Source organism: Solanum lycopersicum, chromosome 10 (assembly GCF_036512215.1).
Source record: "Solanum lycopersicum chromosome 10, SLM_r2.1".
NCBI lineage: Eukaryota > Viridiplantae > Streptophyta > Magnoliopsida > Solanales > Solanaceae > Solanum > Solanum lycopersicum.
In genome coordinates, this window is record NC_090809.1 from 40,241,074 (window position 1) to 40,258,448 (window position 17,375).

Genomic DNA, 17,375 nt, shown 5'->3' on the forward strand with positions numbered 1-17,375 from the left:
TTGGAATTTCCGCATAATTTTTGTTATTTATAGTTGAAATATTGGTATATGTTGTGGTTTAGATTTGTTGATTCTCTCACGGTAGGAGGTTAAGTGTGGGTGCCAGTCACGACTCATTTTGGGTCGTCTAACTATTATTTATTTTAATTATTCAATACAATATTCATCAACTAGATACTCTTAGTCGCCGAATGTTTCAAAATTTCCATTTATATATTTTTTTTCGGGAAGGGTCAAAATAGTCCTAGTTCTCAAAATGACCTAGCGGGTCGTTACATGTCATTAGCTTCGAAAACTCATTTTTGAACTAACAGGAAGGTTGGTTCAAGTTTTGAGGCTTCCGTTTTTGTTTGTGCCATTAAGTGTTTTAAATCTTATGTTTTTATCAAAATTTAACTTTGGATAATATTTTTGTGAAAGTGGTTAGATGAAAATTTCGTTAGCGTAATTAATTCCAAAGGTCATTTTTTATCTAATAGGATGGTTCGTTAAAATTTTGAGGCTTTCGTTTTTAGTGTGGGTTAGGTGTTTTAACTTATAAATTTGTGTCAAAATTTAACTTCGGTCAATATATTTGATAAACGCCCTCAGATGAGAATATCTTCAATGTAGTTAAATGCGGAAGGTTATTTTTGATGTATTAAGATAAAGGGTTCAAATTTTTAGACTTTCATTTTTAGTTTGTGTTATTAAGCATTTTAACTTTTAAGTATTGGCCAAAATTTCACTTTTAGTCAATATTTTTGGTAATCTGCTCGAATTGAAATTTTGTCACAACGGTTGGCTGTATAAGTTCATTTTTATATCATAGGATGCAGGTTCGAATTTGGAGAGTTTTATTTTCAGTTTGTGTTGTTAAGCATTTAACTTTTAACTTTTGGCTAAAAACTGAATTAGATCAATTTTTTTTTTGGAAAACATGCTCAAATTTGAATTTCATCAACACAGTTAGCTGTGGAAGGTCATTTTTTTTAATAATAGGATGGTTTGTTTGGATTTGATAGGCGTTTTAACTTTTGGCAAAATTTAGTCTTTGCATAAATTTTTTTGTAAACAGGCTCTGATGAGAATTCCGTCAGGGCGATTAGTTTTGGAAGGTCATTTATATATCTAATTGGATGGTTTGTTCAGGTTTTGAGGATTTTATTTTCAATTTTTGCTGTTAGGAGTTTTACTTTTATGTTTTGTCAAAAATTTAGATTTGGTCAATATTTTTGGTAAACGTGCTCAAACTAAATTTTTTGATAATGATATGTCATATTGAGATTAATTTAACGTGTTATCACACATTTTGCGTTGTTTCATTCAAATATGATTTATAAAATTGATATAAATATTTTTGGATTTATATTCGTGTACTTAGATTTTAAAGGAAATAAATTAATAAATATGTCATAATTGAATAATCATTCATTTAATAATATTTTGAACATATTGTCAATCAAATACTAACCTAGCATTAAACTTGAATGATATATTCCCAACAAAAACTAACAATTGATTAGTAAATTTATTAGAAAAATGAATAATCATACTAACATGCTTAAAATTTATTACCAACAAGAGTTGGGGTTGAGTGCTAAGAACTCCTTCATTCTTAACCAAGAGGTCTCGGGTTCGATTCTCCTTGGGTGCGAAGTTGTCATTGTTAGGGAGTGATTTACCCTCCAATGTGGGACTTCCCTGCTCATCAAAACTACCAATGAAATCGAATGATGAAGAAAAATATTGACAAACTCCTTTTCAAGTTGTTAGTAAAGGTACAAACAATATACTAATAAAAACATAGTTGGTGAATTTACCAACGGAAATGTCAGGGTCATGTTTCAACATTTTGTAACAACATCTTTAGGTGTTTACTGACTGGTACCAACAAATTAAATTTGGTTGGTAGTATTCATCAACAAGACTTTTTGCAACAAATTAATATAAGTTGGCATTTGGTGGTAATTCAATTTACAACCAATTTGATCAATTTACCCATAAATTTTTTTGTTGGTAATTGGGGTTCCTTTTGGAGTGTATATTTGTGCCTATATATTCTTTTTAGTTTCATGAAGATTCACATTCAAGATTATCATTTTTATTCTTTATTATATTTATTTGTGAATTAACTAACATGTAACAAAAAAGAAGTACATGAAGACAAGATATATTTCATTCTCAAGTATTATTTTTAATTTCATGTACTTGAAATTTTTTTATATTTTTTTTATTTACTCCTGTATTACCATACACCAAACAAGTATGATAAATTTTTTTGTAATTATGAATATTTTGTTGTCAATATGGAATTGTTCTTTTTAATTGTTAGTACTTTGGGATATAATGTTGTTTGATTATAATATTTATTAGATTTGAAGAGATAATTACTATTTAGTATTGTGAGTTCTATTGAAAAATAATATATACATATATACTACATATAGTTTATGTATCTTTCTTTTAATATTATTATATTTTAATTTGTATATGACATTTTATCTATTCATATAATTTTATTTTATTCAATTAGTAGTATATGATGAAAAGTTTGACATATGAAACAAAATATGGTGACATATCTACTTGCAAGGGAAGATGGTAAAAGGGAAAAAATAAAGCATGATTAGAAATTATTTTTGCTAGAATTTTGTTTTTTACTTTGACTTTTATTAGTAACCTAGTTACTTTGCTAGAAGCTTTTAAATTTTGGTTTGTATAAATAATTTAGCTACATGTATTGTTGGTTTTAATTATTTGGTCCTTTACTATTCTGCCTTTTTTTAAGCACAATAAATATAATATATCATTTCAGCAACATAAAAAAATCATGATGTTTGGAATTTAATTTTTTTCATACTTGCAAAAAAGTAATTGAAAAATGAAATATTATTTTCATAATGCCATTTTTTGGTGTATGTACTAATATGTTTTCATCGCTATTTTTTTTGTTTGAAATGTATTTATAATCATCCAAAGACCAATTATGTATTATTGTTCACTTTTTTTTTTAATATTTTCACCCCTTATTTCCATTTATTTATTTTAAAAATAAAAACACTACGTAATTATTACTGCATTTAATGTCTAATAAAATTGTACATTTGAATTATTCATAACTTATATCTCTTCATCTAACTGGTAAGTTATGATCTTAAATACTAGGGATAATGCACAAGTACCCCCTCAACCTATGCCTGAAATCCTAGAGACACATGTATAATATACTAAGGTCCTATTACCCCCCTAAACTTATTTTATAAGTAATTTTTTGCCCCTTTTTAGCCAACGTGGCACTAGCTAGAAAAAAAAGTCAACCATCGTTGGGTCCACGAGATAGTGCCACGTAGGTCAAAAAGGGGTAAAAAATTATTAATAAAATGAGTTCAGGGGGGTAATAGGACCTTAGTATAGTATAAGTGTGTCTCTGAGATTTTGGGCATAGGTTGAGAGGGTACTTGGGCATTATCCCTAAATATTATTCTTAGCTCTTGTGACCTTTTCATATTTTTTACAAGTATAACTTGCATAAATATCACAGTGTAAAGTCTAATTACATCTTATCCCTATTTTTTTAATTTTCAAAAATCCCTCAAAATATCAGCCATCTGGATACATAATTGGCTGTCCAGATACATTATAAATGCGGTTGTTGCACTTAAAAAGGAAAATGAAACAAAAAGTCATATTAAAATCTCATAATTTATGCTATTCAGTTCATATTTACTGTGTCAATCAGAATTGTAAATCCTAAAATAACAAACAATTCAAAATTCAAAATCCCATCCCATCTTTATCTTTGTTTAAATGAAGAAACGTTCAGGCAGGATTCAAACTTTTGTTGAAAATTTGACAAGATACATAATGAATATTTTGATTTTTTACTGACGAACCTCGAAGGAAAAAAATCGAAGATCGTAGCTTTTTGGGTTCTTCGAATTCCACACAAATCTCACTATGATTGATGACCAGGTCCGGATTTCTTTGCCAACTTTCTTGGTATGTTTATTTTTGTTGTGGTAATTGCTTACCGTCATAAAATGGCAGATCCCAAATTTGAAGGCAAGTAAAAGTTATTTTATAATTAGCTTGGGCAGAAATAACTATGTTTATTTGTTATAACTTTGATTCGAGTTAAAAGATCTGATAACAAAAAGTATGCAACACATATTCATGTCCTTTAATCATTGTTTTTCCATTCATGAATTTGTGTATTGATCGATAAGTGATGATACATTACTTGTTATAACTTGATGAATTAAAAATTTGACGTTTATGTTATGGATTTGCATATTTGTGAGTTAATGTGTTATGTTAATTCAAAGTACTAGATATATATGATTTGTTTTTGAATTTGTATATATATATACTACCCGTTTAAAAAAATTATTTCCTTTCCTTCTTAGTATGTTTAGAAAAGAATGACCTCTTTTTTTTTCTTTTTTTTTGTAACATTTTAATTTTAACATTTAATGTGACATGTTTAAGACCACAAGATCAAAAGGTAGTTTTTTATATTTGACATAACTTTAATTTAGTACCACAAGATTCAAAAGTCTTCTTTATTTTCTTAAACTTTGTGCCAAGTCAAACCAGATCATTCTTTTTAAATGGAGGTAGTATAAATCATGATATTTTACTTATTATAACTTGATTCAATTTCTTGTTTGATGCGTATGTAAAAGATTTTTATAGATGTGAGTTTGTGTGTTGTTACTATGACGTATTGGATACATACTAATTACTTTTTTTTATGTATCAATATATGATTTCTTTATCAATATATGAAGGTATGTACTAATATATAAACTAATGTGCATATGGAGATAGTCATCATTAGGTTGTTGTGTTGAGTTGATTGATATGTGACGTATATCTAACTTTATATATATATATATATATATATATATATATATATATATATATATATATATATATATATATACATGTATGCAATTGAAAAGAGGGATTTTGGGATAAAAATAAAATAAAAAAATTAAAAGATTGTCGGATCCTATACATTAATACTATTATATTATTGTATTTTGTATTAGATTTGAAATTGGGATGAGGAAGACTTATGGTGTGGGTATTATTCCGGTGGCTCTGAACATGTGTGGGACGAGAAATGCTAGCTTTATAATTGTTATATTTTTATTATATGATTCATTATCAATTTTTTTAGGGCTAAGTGAAATAAATCAGTAGTTGAAGTTAAAAAAAAATAAATAGTGAAAGATAATAAAATAAAATAAATGAATTAGAAGCATTGGATGAGGGAATATGCATATGAATGTACGTCGGTACAGTGATTATGCATTCTGGGAAATTAACACAAGAATTGGAAGAATTTGGGTTGGCCATAATGAGTCAATGATTGTCCATAATGAGCCAATCATTGGCTGGAAAAAAAATATTGTTGAACAAATTTTTTTTTAAAAAAAAGGATCGATTTTTTCGTTAGCACTGTTCTAATTAAATTAATAGTGCAAATTCTATGTATTGGTCATTATAGTATGAATTTAGTGTTGATAGGTAGACATGAGTAATTAAATATTATATGTACGGTGTTGCGTGAATGTCATACTAATTTTGACAGTGAAAAAGAAATAATCAAAATTTAATCCTAGGCTTGAAAAAAACTATGATAGTGAAAATTTCAATTGACATCAAGAATTACGAACATAATTATAAATTTCGGTGAATTTTAGCTCAAGGTTAAACAAAAAAAATGTGGGTAATGTTAGTTCCGCAAACTTATTGTGAATTTAAATACTTAAATAGATTGCATCAATTTGGAAGCTCAACAGAAAGGGAAGACTCAAGTCTCGGAGTGATTATTCTAGTGGCTAAGGCAAGTGGATTTCTAAACTCTTGTTAAGCGTATGAAATTCGTGTATTTCCTTGTGTGGTGTTGAGGGAGACTTGTTGTTTATTTGTTAGTGTTGTATTCCTTGCTGCAAATTTTGCTTTATTATCAAAATGGTTATCTCCTCATTTCTCATTTGAGCATGTCATTTACATTGTATCTGAGACATGATTGTGATAAGAGTTAAGTGATAAGAGGATGTACTATTTCGAGGGTCGTATCGCGCACCGCGATAGATATTATATTTCGAGGGTCGTATCGCGTGCCGCGATGGTTACTATTATCGAGGGTCGTGTCGTGCACCACGATAGATGCATGGATAGATATGTCCCCATGGGTCCCGGACTGAGAGACAACGGGTGTGTATCGTTAGGGAAGACATGCATCACTATACTTGACATCACATCTCATGGCATTGCACATTTTATTATTGATGAACTTGAACACGTGTTTTACTGATATTTGTGAGTGTTTCTTTGTGAAGCTTGTGACTGTTGAATATTGAGTTGTTATTGAGAATGTGTAAACTGATAGAGTGTGGTTATTGAGTTGTGTGTTTGGTAAACTGTAAACTGTTAGACTGTAGCGTGGAGGTTTAGATAGGGTGTAAGGAGTGCCCGTATTTTGTTCACTTAACTTGTGTTTAGAGGTTTGCTTGTTGGGTACCGCGTGGTTTGGTACTCACCCCTTGCTTCTACAAACTTTTATAGGTTACGAGCCCAGATCTTCGTGATACCTGTCATTCTTTTCGTTTCCGAGGCATCTTGTGGAGGGTTGTGAGGTAGCTGCTTGTCATCTCAGCAAACTTTCCTACTCCAGTTTATGACTTTGTTTTTACTTGAAAGACAACTTCATTTTAGACTTCTATTTTATTTCAATTCTCATATTTACAATAGAGGCTTGTGCATGTGACAACTTGGTTTTGGGGATTGAATTAATATGACTTGGTTTTATAATAGAAATTGTTGTTGGATTGTCATTTACTTCCGCACTTTGTTAGATATTGGGTTTTAGGCTGACTTGTCTTGGTGGGATAAGAAGAGTTCCATCACACCCATTTTTGTATCATGAAAAAATGGTATCAGAGCCCAGGTTCATAGGTCTCACGTGTATTCAAGTCGAGTCTACGTAGAGTCTCAAGGATCAGTACGCAGACGTCTGTACTCAACTCTGAGAGTCTATAAAGATTACTAGAAAGCATCCTTTTGTTCATTCTTTCTCATCGTGCGTAGTTCCCTTCTTTAGTACTGAGTTGTTGTATACTCTTTTAACAGATGACGAGGACTAGAACTAATGTTACTGGTGGTAGAGGGGAGGCACTTCTCGAGGCAGTTGTTGAGGCCCCAGCTAGGGGTAGGGGTAGATCTCGAGCTAGAGGTCGTGCTAGTAGTACGATAGAAGCCAGAGGTCGTGGACGTGGAGCAGCACCTGTGAGAGGTCATGATAGAGAGGTCTCTACAGAACCTCAGATTGATGACAGAGAGGACTAGGTTCCTCCAGATCCTGTAGTCACACCCTCGCTTCAGGATACACTATAGAGGGTGTTAAGTGTGCTAGAGGGCTTTTTCTGGGTGGTGGTGCGACTACCACACCACATGAATCTCGTACCAGAGAGGGGGCTCACACCCAACAGCAGCAACAAGCTCCAGTTATTCAGGATGCGGTGGGGCAACTACCAGTAGATCCCGTGGTTCAAAATGATGTTGCACCAGCAGTTGGGGGTCAAGTTGCATCGATGGTTGTTGTGACAAAGGATGAGCAGCGTAGCTATGAGAGATTTCGAAAGATGGACCCACCTCAGTTTCAGGGTGGGAAGAGTGAGGACGCTCATGAGTTTCTAACTACATGCCGAGAGTTACTATAGGTAGTTGGATTAGCTAAGTTACATGGGGTTCGATATGCTACACTCAAGCTTCGTGGACCGGCGAGAGACTAGTAGAGGACTTATTCGGGGGTTTTTGCCAGTTGGATCTCCTCCAGTGACTTGGGAGCAGTTTGCTAGTGCATTCCAAGATCGTTTTATCTCATGGAGCGTGAGAGAGGAGAGTCGCTTGATGTTTGAGAGTCTGAGACAGGATAGTTTATCGGTTACAGAGTATGAGGCGCGTTTTTGCCAGTTGTCTAGGCATGCGTTGGACATTATTTCAAATGAGACAGAGAGGATCCACAGATTTGTGAGGGGATTGATCTTCTCTATCAGGTCAGCTGGGTTTCGGGCATCTAGGAAGGGGGCTTCTTTCCAGTCCATTGTGAGCGCCGCCAAAGAGGCGAAATTGATGGAGAGAGAGGAGTTTGGGGACCCTAAAAGGGCCTGTATATCAGGTCAGTTTCATGGTGCCTCATCTGGAGGTAGGGGATCACAGAGAGAGTGAGTGGTTCTTTTCAGCAGCGGGGACCTATTCATGCATCTATGCCGACATTTGAGGGTGTCCAGACATCGAGGGGTTCTTATAGCCCGGGTCAGGGCTCGTACGGTTCACAGCAGCGATCTACAAGGCGAGGAAATTATAGTGGGTTTTCAGGATCCACACAGCAGTTCTCAGGTCAGAGATTTTGTTTTACTTATGGAGATCCCGATCATCTAATGCGGCAGTGAACTTCTCAAAGAGGTCGTGGTGGGCCTCGGCCTAATTCTTCATTCCAGACTAGACCACCAGCACCACAGGGTAGAGGTCGTGGCAGAGTTCAATCAGGTAGAGGTGATCGAGTTTTTAGTAATGGTGTTGCAGCTCCGCAGAGTGAGGGTAGAAGTACCACCCATGCTGGAGGTGGACGAGGAGGCCACTGCTATGCTTTCCCGGGGAGACCTGAGGCGGAGACGTCTGATGCTGTTATTACAGGTATCATCCCAGTATGTAATCGACCTGCGTCTGTGTTGTTTGATCTAGGTTCTACATTCTCTTATGTGTCTACGTATTTTGCTGCTAAATTTGAGATGATATGTGATAGCATGACTGTACCTATTCATGTTTCTACACCCGTGGGTAAGCCCTTAGTGGTGGATTGAGTGTATCGATCCTGTCTTGTTTTTTTGGCTGGGTATGAAACTTTGGTAGACTTAATCATTCTGGGGATGGTGAACTTTGATGTTATCTTGGGTATGGATTGGCTTTCTCCTTATCATGTTGTCCTTGATTGTAATGCTAAGACTGTGACTTTAGCAATGCTTGGTGTTCCGAGGGTTGAGTGGAAGAGTGTTAGTGGTTCTTATCATATCAAGGTCATCTCTTTTATCCGTGCTTAAAGACTGGTAGAGGGGGTGTTTGTCTTACTTAGCTTTTATTCGGGATACAAGTATTGAACCACCTCCCATGGACTCTGTTCCCGTGGTTCAGGAGTTTCCTGATGTATTTCCTTCTGATCTTCCAGGTGTTCCTCCCAATAGGGATATCGATTTTGCTATTGATTTGGAGCCGGGCACTAAGCCTATTTCTATCCCTCCATACTGTATGGCTCCAGCAGAGTTGAAAGAATTGAAGGATCAGTAGCACGATTTATTGAGTAAGGGTTTTATTCGCCCTAGTGTTTCACCTTGGGGTGCCCCTGTATTGTTTGTGAAGAAGAAAAATGGGACTATGAGAATCTGTATTGATTACAGACAGTTGAACAAGGTAACAGTGAAGAATAAGTATCCTCTTCCGCGTATTGATGACTTATTTGATCAGTTACAGGGAGTATCATTGTTCTCCAAGATTGATTTGAGGTCTGGGTATCATCAGTTGAAGATTAGGGCATCAGATATCCCTAAGACAACTTTTTGGACCCGGTATGGGCAATATGAGTTTCTAGTGATGTCCTTCGGATTGACTAATGCCCCTGCAGCATTCATAGAGTTGATGAATGGGGTGTTTCAACCATACCTTGATTCTTTTGTGATTGTTTTCATCGATGACATCTTGATTTACTCTAAGACTGAGGAGGACGATGTCCGACACCTAAGGATTGTACTTCAGAGGTTGAGAGAAGAGAAGTTGTATGCCAAGTTCTCAAAGTGTGAGTTCTGGCTTACTTCTCAGACATTCTTGGGACACGTGGTATCCAAGGAGGGTATTAGAGTAGATACGGCCAAGATTGAGGCAGTTAGAGGCAGGACGCGACCTATTTCACCTAGTGAGATTAGGAGTTTTGTGGGATTTTCAAGCTATTATTGACGATTTGTTCAGAGTTTCTCTACTATTGCAGCTCCATTAACTAGATTGACTCGATAAGATGTGGGTTTCTAGTGGTCTAATGAGTGTGAGGAGAGCTTTCAAAAACTCAAGACTTTGTTGACTTCTGCTCCTGTGTTAACTCTACCTGAGGAAGGTGTAGACTTTACTGTGTATTGTGATGGTTCAGGAGTTGGTTTGGGTGGTGTGTTGATGCAGAAGGGGAAAGTGATTGCTTATGCTTTTAGGCAATTGAAGTCCCATTAGAAGAACTACCCTACTCATGATCTGGAATTGGCGGCTGTAGTATTTGTACTTAAGTTATGGTGTAATTATTTGTATGGGGTGCATTGTGAGATCTTCACTGATCATCGGAGTCTTCAGTATATCTTTAGCCAGAGCGATTTGAACTTAAGGTAACGGAGATGGCTTGAGTTGCTGAAGGACTACGATGTGACCATTCTGTATCATCCAGAAAAGGCCAATGTTGTGGCCGATGCTTTGGGTCCAGACTTGAAATTCGAGGAGGAGCCTATAACTATTTTGGATAGGCAGGTTCGAAAGCTTAGGACCAAGGAGATTGCTTCAGTGAAGGTGAAATGGAAGCACCGATCAGTGGGAAAAGCAACTTCGGAAATTGAGTCTTACATGCGTGCCATATATCCTCATCTTTTGGAAGCTTCAGGTACTTTATTTTACTTTATGTTTGAGGACGAACACGATTTTTGGTGGTGGATAATGTAATGATCTGAAAGATCCTCTTTAGAATTTTTGAATATTTGTTTAACTTAAGTTAATTAATCGATAGTTAATGGACTAAAGTGAATATTTAATAAGATCCTATACTATTTGACCTTATATAATTAAATAAGTGAGTTAAATTTATCACTTTTAGAACTAATTAGTTGTGAAAATAAATAAACAAAAGAAAGAAAGAATAAAACAAGGGTTACAGTATCTCGTCGGTTGAAAACTGCTTCAGGTAAAATTTTGATTGAAGTTTTAATCTTCCCATGTATGCTATTGCATTGAATGCTCATTAGAATGCCTAGATTTTCATTAAATATTATATATTTATACATGTATGCAATTGAAAAGAGGGCTGTTGGGATAAAAATAAAATAAAATAAGTAAAAGATTGTCAGATCCTATACATTAATACTATTATATTATTATATTTTGTATTAGATTGGAAATTTGGATGAGGAAGACTTATGGTGTGGGTATTATTCCGGTGGCTTTGATTATGTGTGGGAGGAGAAATGCTAACTTTATAATTATTATATTTTTATTATATGATTCATTATCAATTTTTTAGGGCTAAGTGAAATAAATTAGTAGTTGAAATTAAAAAAAAATTAGTGAAAGATAATAAAATAAAATAAAATAAATGAATTTGAAGCATTGGATGAGGGAATATGCATATGAATGTACGTCGGTACAGTGATTATGCATTCTGGGAAATTAACACAAGAATTGGAAGTATTTGGGTTGGCCATAATGAGCCAATGACTGGCCATAATGAGCCAATCATTGGCTGGAAAAAAATATTGTTGAACAGATTTATTTATTTTTTAAAAAAGGATTGATTTTTTCGTTAGCACTGTTCTAATTAAATTAATAGTGCAAATTCTATATATTGGTCATTATAGTATGAATCTAGTGTTGATAGGTGGACATGTGTAATTAAATATTATATGTGCGGTGTTGCGTTAATGTCATTCAAATTTTGATAGTGAAAAAGAAATAATCAAAATTTAATCCTAGGCTTGAAACTTGAAAAACTATGATAGTGGAAATTTCAATTGACATCAAGAATTACGAACTTGATTACAAATTTGGGTGAATTTTAGCTCAAGGTTAAACAAAAAAAAATGTGGGTATTATTAGTTCCGCAACCTTATTGTGAATTTATATACTTGAATGGATTGCATCAATTTGGAAGCTCAATAGAAAGGGAAGACTAAAGTCCCGGAGTGATTATTCTAGTGGCTAAGGCAAGTGGATTTCTAAACTCTTGTTAAGCATATGAAATTCGTGTATTTCCTTGTGTGTTGTTGAGAATGATTTGGAGACTTGTTGCTTATTTGTTAGTGTTGTATTCCTTGCTGCAAATTGTGCTTTGTTATCACAATGTTATCTCCTCATTTCTCATTTGAGCATGTCATTTGCATTGTATCTGAGACATGATTGTGATAAGAGTTAAGTAATAAGAGGATGTACTATTTCGAAGGTCGTACCGCGCGCCGCGATGGATATTATATTTCGAGGGACATATCACGCGTCGCGATGGTTACTATAATCGAGGGTCGTGTCATGCGCCGTGACAGATGCATGGACAGATATGTTCCCCATGGGTCCCCGACTGAGAGACAGTGGATGCGTATCGTTAGGGAAGACATGCATCACTATACTTGACATTGCATCTCATGGCATTGCACATTTTATTATTGATGAACTTGAACACGTGTTTTGCTGATATTTGTGAGTGTTTCTCTGTGAAGCTTGTGACTGTTGAATATTGAGTTGTTATTGAGAATGTGTAAACTGATAGACTGTGGTTATTGAGTTGTGTGTTTGGTAAAATGTAAACTGTTAGACTGTAGCGTGGAGGTTTAGATAGGGTGTAAGGAGTGCCCATACTTTGTTCACTTAACTTGTGTTTAGAGGTTTGCTTATTGGGTACCGCGTGGTTTGGTACTCGCCCCTTGCTTCTAAAAACTTTTGTAGGTTACGAGCCCGAATCTTCATGATACCTGTCATTCTTTTCGTTTTCGAGGCATCTTGTGGAGGGTTGTGAGGTAGCTGCTTGTCATCTCAGCGAACTTTCCTACTCTAGTTTATGACTTTGTTTTACTTGAAAGACAACTTCATTTGACTTCTATTTTATTTCAATTCTAATATTTACAATAGAGGCTTGTGCACATGACAACCTGGTTTTGGGGATTGAATTAATATGACTTGGTTTCATAATAGAAATTGTTGTTGTATTGTCATTTACTTCCGCACTTTGTTAGATATTGGATTTAAGGCTGACTTGTCTTGGTGGGATCGAACGAGTACCATCACACCCATTTTTGGGCCGTGACACAAATTTTTAAAGAAACATTCTAAAATTTATGTGGGGGTATCTTAAAATAATAATAAAAAATTCTAAAGCAAGTGTATAAGGAATCATAGATGATCTCTATTCAATATTAACCAAATCGTGTATGTTTTTGCTGTAAATTGAATCTTAGGTATTAGTTGATACTTAATGATAATAAATAGTAACTGATAGTGTGATACTCAATATCAAATGATGTTATATACAATCTGACATTTATTTGAATATGATACAAGATATAAGATCATATATTCATTAAATGTTATTTAAGTATCATATGTTTTAACTATTTTAGATTATGTTACATTGTTATGCATATTATACCCCATCATATAATTTGATCTTTAATTTAGCCTTTGATACATTAATCATAATATATCAACAAAATACACCAAAATTTAAATTTTTCTGTAAAAGCGGTAGATTTAAAACAAGATACATAACAATATGATACTATATCATTTACAATAATGTATCAAATATAAAGCAACTAACAATGGGGAAAACATAAATTTAAAACAAACAAATAGATACTAAATAAACAGATATATTTGAATATCCTGATAAAAATGCATATCCCGAATACATTAATACAAAGGTATATCAACGAATAAATACATTTGATACTTTGATACAAGAATTACTATAGCGAATCGATACCCTTAAATATATTGATATGAATATCTTATAATGAAAAATACACAAAAGTTCACCATAAACAAAAAAAATACATTATGATCTAAAAATATCGTAAAAAATACATAAACAAGTTGAAACACTCACTCCCACTATGTTAGGCATAAAAAGTAGTATAAATTTAAGGAATCCCATAGTGTAAATCAATAATTACATTCTGTCCCGACAAGTTTACTAATTACAAAAAATCCCTTAAAATTGCTGAGCCGTGATACTTTAGAAAGTTGTGATACATGGTAAATGATACATAGTAACTTAAAATTGTTAAGAAAAAATAGGGGATAAAAACGGACAATTTACAGCTGTTACTAAAACAACTTAAATTGTGGTAACAGATCATTAATCAGCATTAAATCAGCACTTAATTGGATATTAATTTCATAATTTGAGAATCAAAGATTGTATCAGTTATTTAGAAAACAATTGGAGTTGCCGAAATTTTTTTGTTGTTGCAGTGGGTTTTTGAAGATGAATACTTCGATTTTGATTAGACATTCCGGAATTTGGGTGAACGAATTGCAGTATGAAAATTACAAAATTGATGGAATCGTTGTTGGAGATTCAATTTCGTTTTCTAATCTCAAAGCAGCAATTGCGGCCGAGTTGGACATTGATGTATCAAGGAAAGAAATTGAAATTCGATACATTGTAGAAGGTAACTCCTGTCCGATGAAACTTAAGAACGATATGAGTGTTAAACTATATTTTGAACTGAAAAAAAACGAGCCTGGATTTTCAATATATCCATTATATATTGACACAATTGAGAAGAATAGTGGTACTGTACATAACTTTGATGGAAGAAGTGGAGAAATAACGTGTGTAGAAGGCACAACAAATGATACACAGGCTTTGGCAATAGTTGAAAATAGCTTATTTGAGACACATGAAAATTCAGAAGTTGGAGTTGCAAATGTTATAATAAATTCAGATATTGTTGATGTGAAGACAAGTCAGATATACAAGGATAAAACAACACTTGTAGATGTGATGAAGAAATATAAGATAAAGAACAACTTCAACTGCAAAGTGAAGAGGTCTGATCAACAAAGGTATGACAGTATTTTGATGTTTTAATGTATCATGTGTTGTTTTATAATTTAATTAGTACATGAAACATTACTGTTCTATATGAAAACCTGCAAGTTTCATATGTTATTTTATAATTTAATGTATCATCATTTCAGGAATTTGTTTTTGATACATTGAAATAAGTATTTTGATACTTGAAAGTACTACTACTGATATAGTAAGGACTGTATCATTTTAAACAGTCATATCACAAATAGTGGATAAATTTCATTAAAGTTTGATACTTTTCTTAAAAATTGGTTGATACTTTTTGTGTGATTCATTGTTTGATTAATTTAAACATTATTGTTGAATATATTATATATGATGTATTTGATATGTGTATTAATATGCTTAAAAAATGTACGCAGCTATGTGTTGGTATGCTTTTCAGACAAATGTGGTTGGACTATGAAGGCGTCGTGCAGGAAAAAATCTGATATATTCATTGTTAGAAATTTCAATAGTGAACATACGTGTCCGATGAGGGAGAGGGTATTAACCAAAGTCCAAGCAACAGTGGGATTTGTAAGTGGAGTGACAGCTCCAAAATTGGTCAATTATAAACGAATTTATACACCAAGGGATATAATTGATGATATTAGAGAATATTATGGTGTTGAAATATCTTATCAGCAAGCATGGCGTGCTAAAGAACGTGCACTCTCCATGATTAGAGGAAAACCATCTGCTGGATATAGACGGATGCCGCGATACATACACATGTTAAAAACTGTGTATCCAGATTCTTATATAAGAAAGCATAAGACTGAAGAGGATGAATTTATGTATCTGTTCATCGCCTTAAGACCATTCATTAGGGGATTTAAATACTGCAGACCAGTAGTTGTTGTGGATGGTGCACATCTGAGTGGAGCTTACAAAGGGACATTTGTATCAGCAAGCACACTTGATGGCGCAGGTATTTTTTATTTATAGTAATGATGTCTTTTTATATATTAAGTATCAAATAATATAATGTGTGTGTAATCAGGTTGCATATTTCCATTGGCATATGGTGTTGTTGACACCGAAAATGATTGTTCGTGGAAATAGTTTTTTGAACAGTTCAAACATGCATTTGGCGATAGAAAAGATATGTGTGTTGTTTCAGATAGAAATGAGAGTATCATGAAGAGTGTAAGGATTGTGTTCCCCGATGTACCTCATTATGCATGCATCTGGCATCTTTGGAAGAATGTATGTGGAAACTTCAAAAGGAGCAGAAAGGCCATAAGTGATCTATTCTACTCTATGGCCAAGGCATATAGAAAGGAAGATTTTGATAAGTTGATGGCTAAGGTTGATAGAATTGATCACAGGGTTAAGGAGTACCTTGAATATGCAGGTTACGAAAAGTGGTCAAGAGTTCATGCAACAGTAAACAGAGGTAGAATGATGACTTCAAACATTGCAGAATGTATCAATGGTTGTCTTGTTGAAGCACGCCAATTAACTATATTAGAATTCTTGGAAGAGGTTAGAATTCTTTTTGGATCTTGGCATTGCAAAAACAGAGAAGTAGCCTCATACACAAAGGACACATTAGGTAGAAAATTTGAGGAATTGTTGATTATAAACGCAGCTAAAAGTTCAAAAATGGAGGTATGTATCATTATATGATACTTTATATTATATATATCTAATTCTGTGTATCATTATGCTTTTTTTAACATGATTTGGTTTTTAAAAGTTATATATTTAAAATTTTTGATGTACACAGGTTGTTCCATCATCTGAGTTTATTTTCTCGGTTTATAAAAATGGAAGAAGATATATTGTTTGTTTTGAGCGGAAAGTATGTTGTTGTGGTAGATTTCAACTAGATGAGATACCTTGTTCACATGCAATAGCTGTATTGAAAAAAAAGAATGTCACCGATATGAATCCGTATTGCTCTGATTATTACAAGCCTGATGCGTTGGCAAAAACATATGAAATTCCAATGGTGCTAATGCCAGATAAGAAAGATTGGTCAGATCCTAAACACGTGGTAGCTGAAACTGTGTATCCACCTAGATACAGAAGATCATCTGGACGACCAAGAAAAAGAAGAAGAAAGAATGCAGATGAAAAGATTTCGGTGAACACAAATTGTTGTGGACAATGTGGACAAGAAGGGCACAACAGAAGAACTTGTACTTTCTACCCAAAAGAGAAGTGAATTTGTCGTAATGTTTCTATGATATAAAGAATAATTTATCACGTAAACATTTAAATGAATTTCAGTTTTAATTACGACTGCAAATTGAACACTTTGTGTTTAGATAAATAAACGTACAAACATGTGGTAATTACATTTGAAGTCGTGCTTATGATTATAAATACTTTCTTATTATTGGTGTTGATAAAAATACTTGTGTCAATATTTGTTTTGAATATATAAATCTTATGCTACAGTAAGATAACATAATGTACATGATACATATGGTTAATCTAGTGTATCATGTACATTTATTGTGTATTTTTTGTACACATTGTTTATATAAAGTATCATGTACTT

General features: G+C 33.6%; 1 protein-coding gene across 1 annotated transcript; it reads left to right on the plus strand.

The window, feature by feature from the left end:
• Positions 1-15,640: 15,640 nt before the first annotated feature.
• LOC112940144 (uncharacterized) lies at positions 15,641-17,161 on the plus strand. Its single transcript, XM_069290331.1, has 3 exons — positions 15,641-15,794; positions 15,941-16,477; positions 16,596-17,161. Exons 1-3 carry the CDS (start codon positions 15,786-15,788, stop codon positions 17,034-17,036), a joined length of 987 nt encoding a protein of 328 aa, XP_069146432.1. The 5' UTR covers positions 15,641-15,785; the 3' UTR covers positions 17,037-17,161.
• Positions 17,162-17,375: the final 214 nt, after the last annotated feature.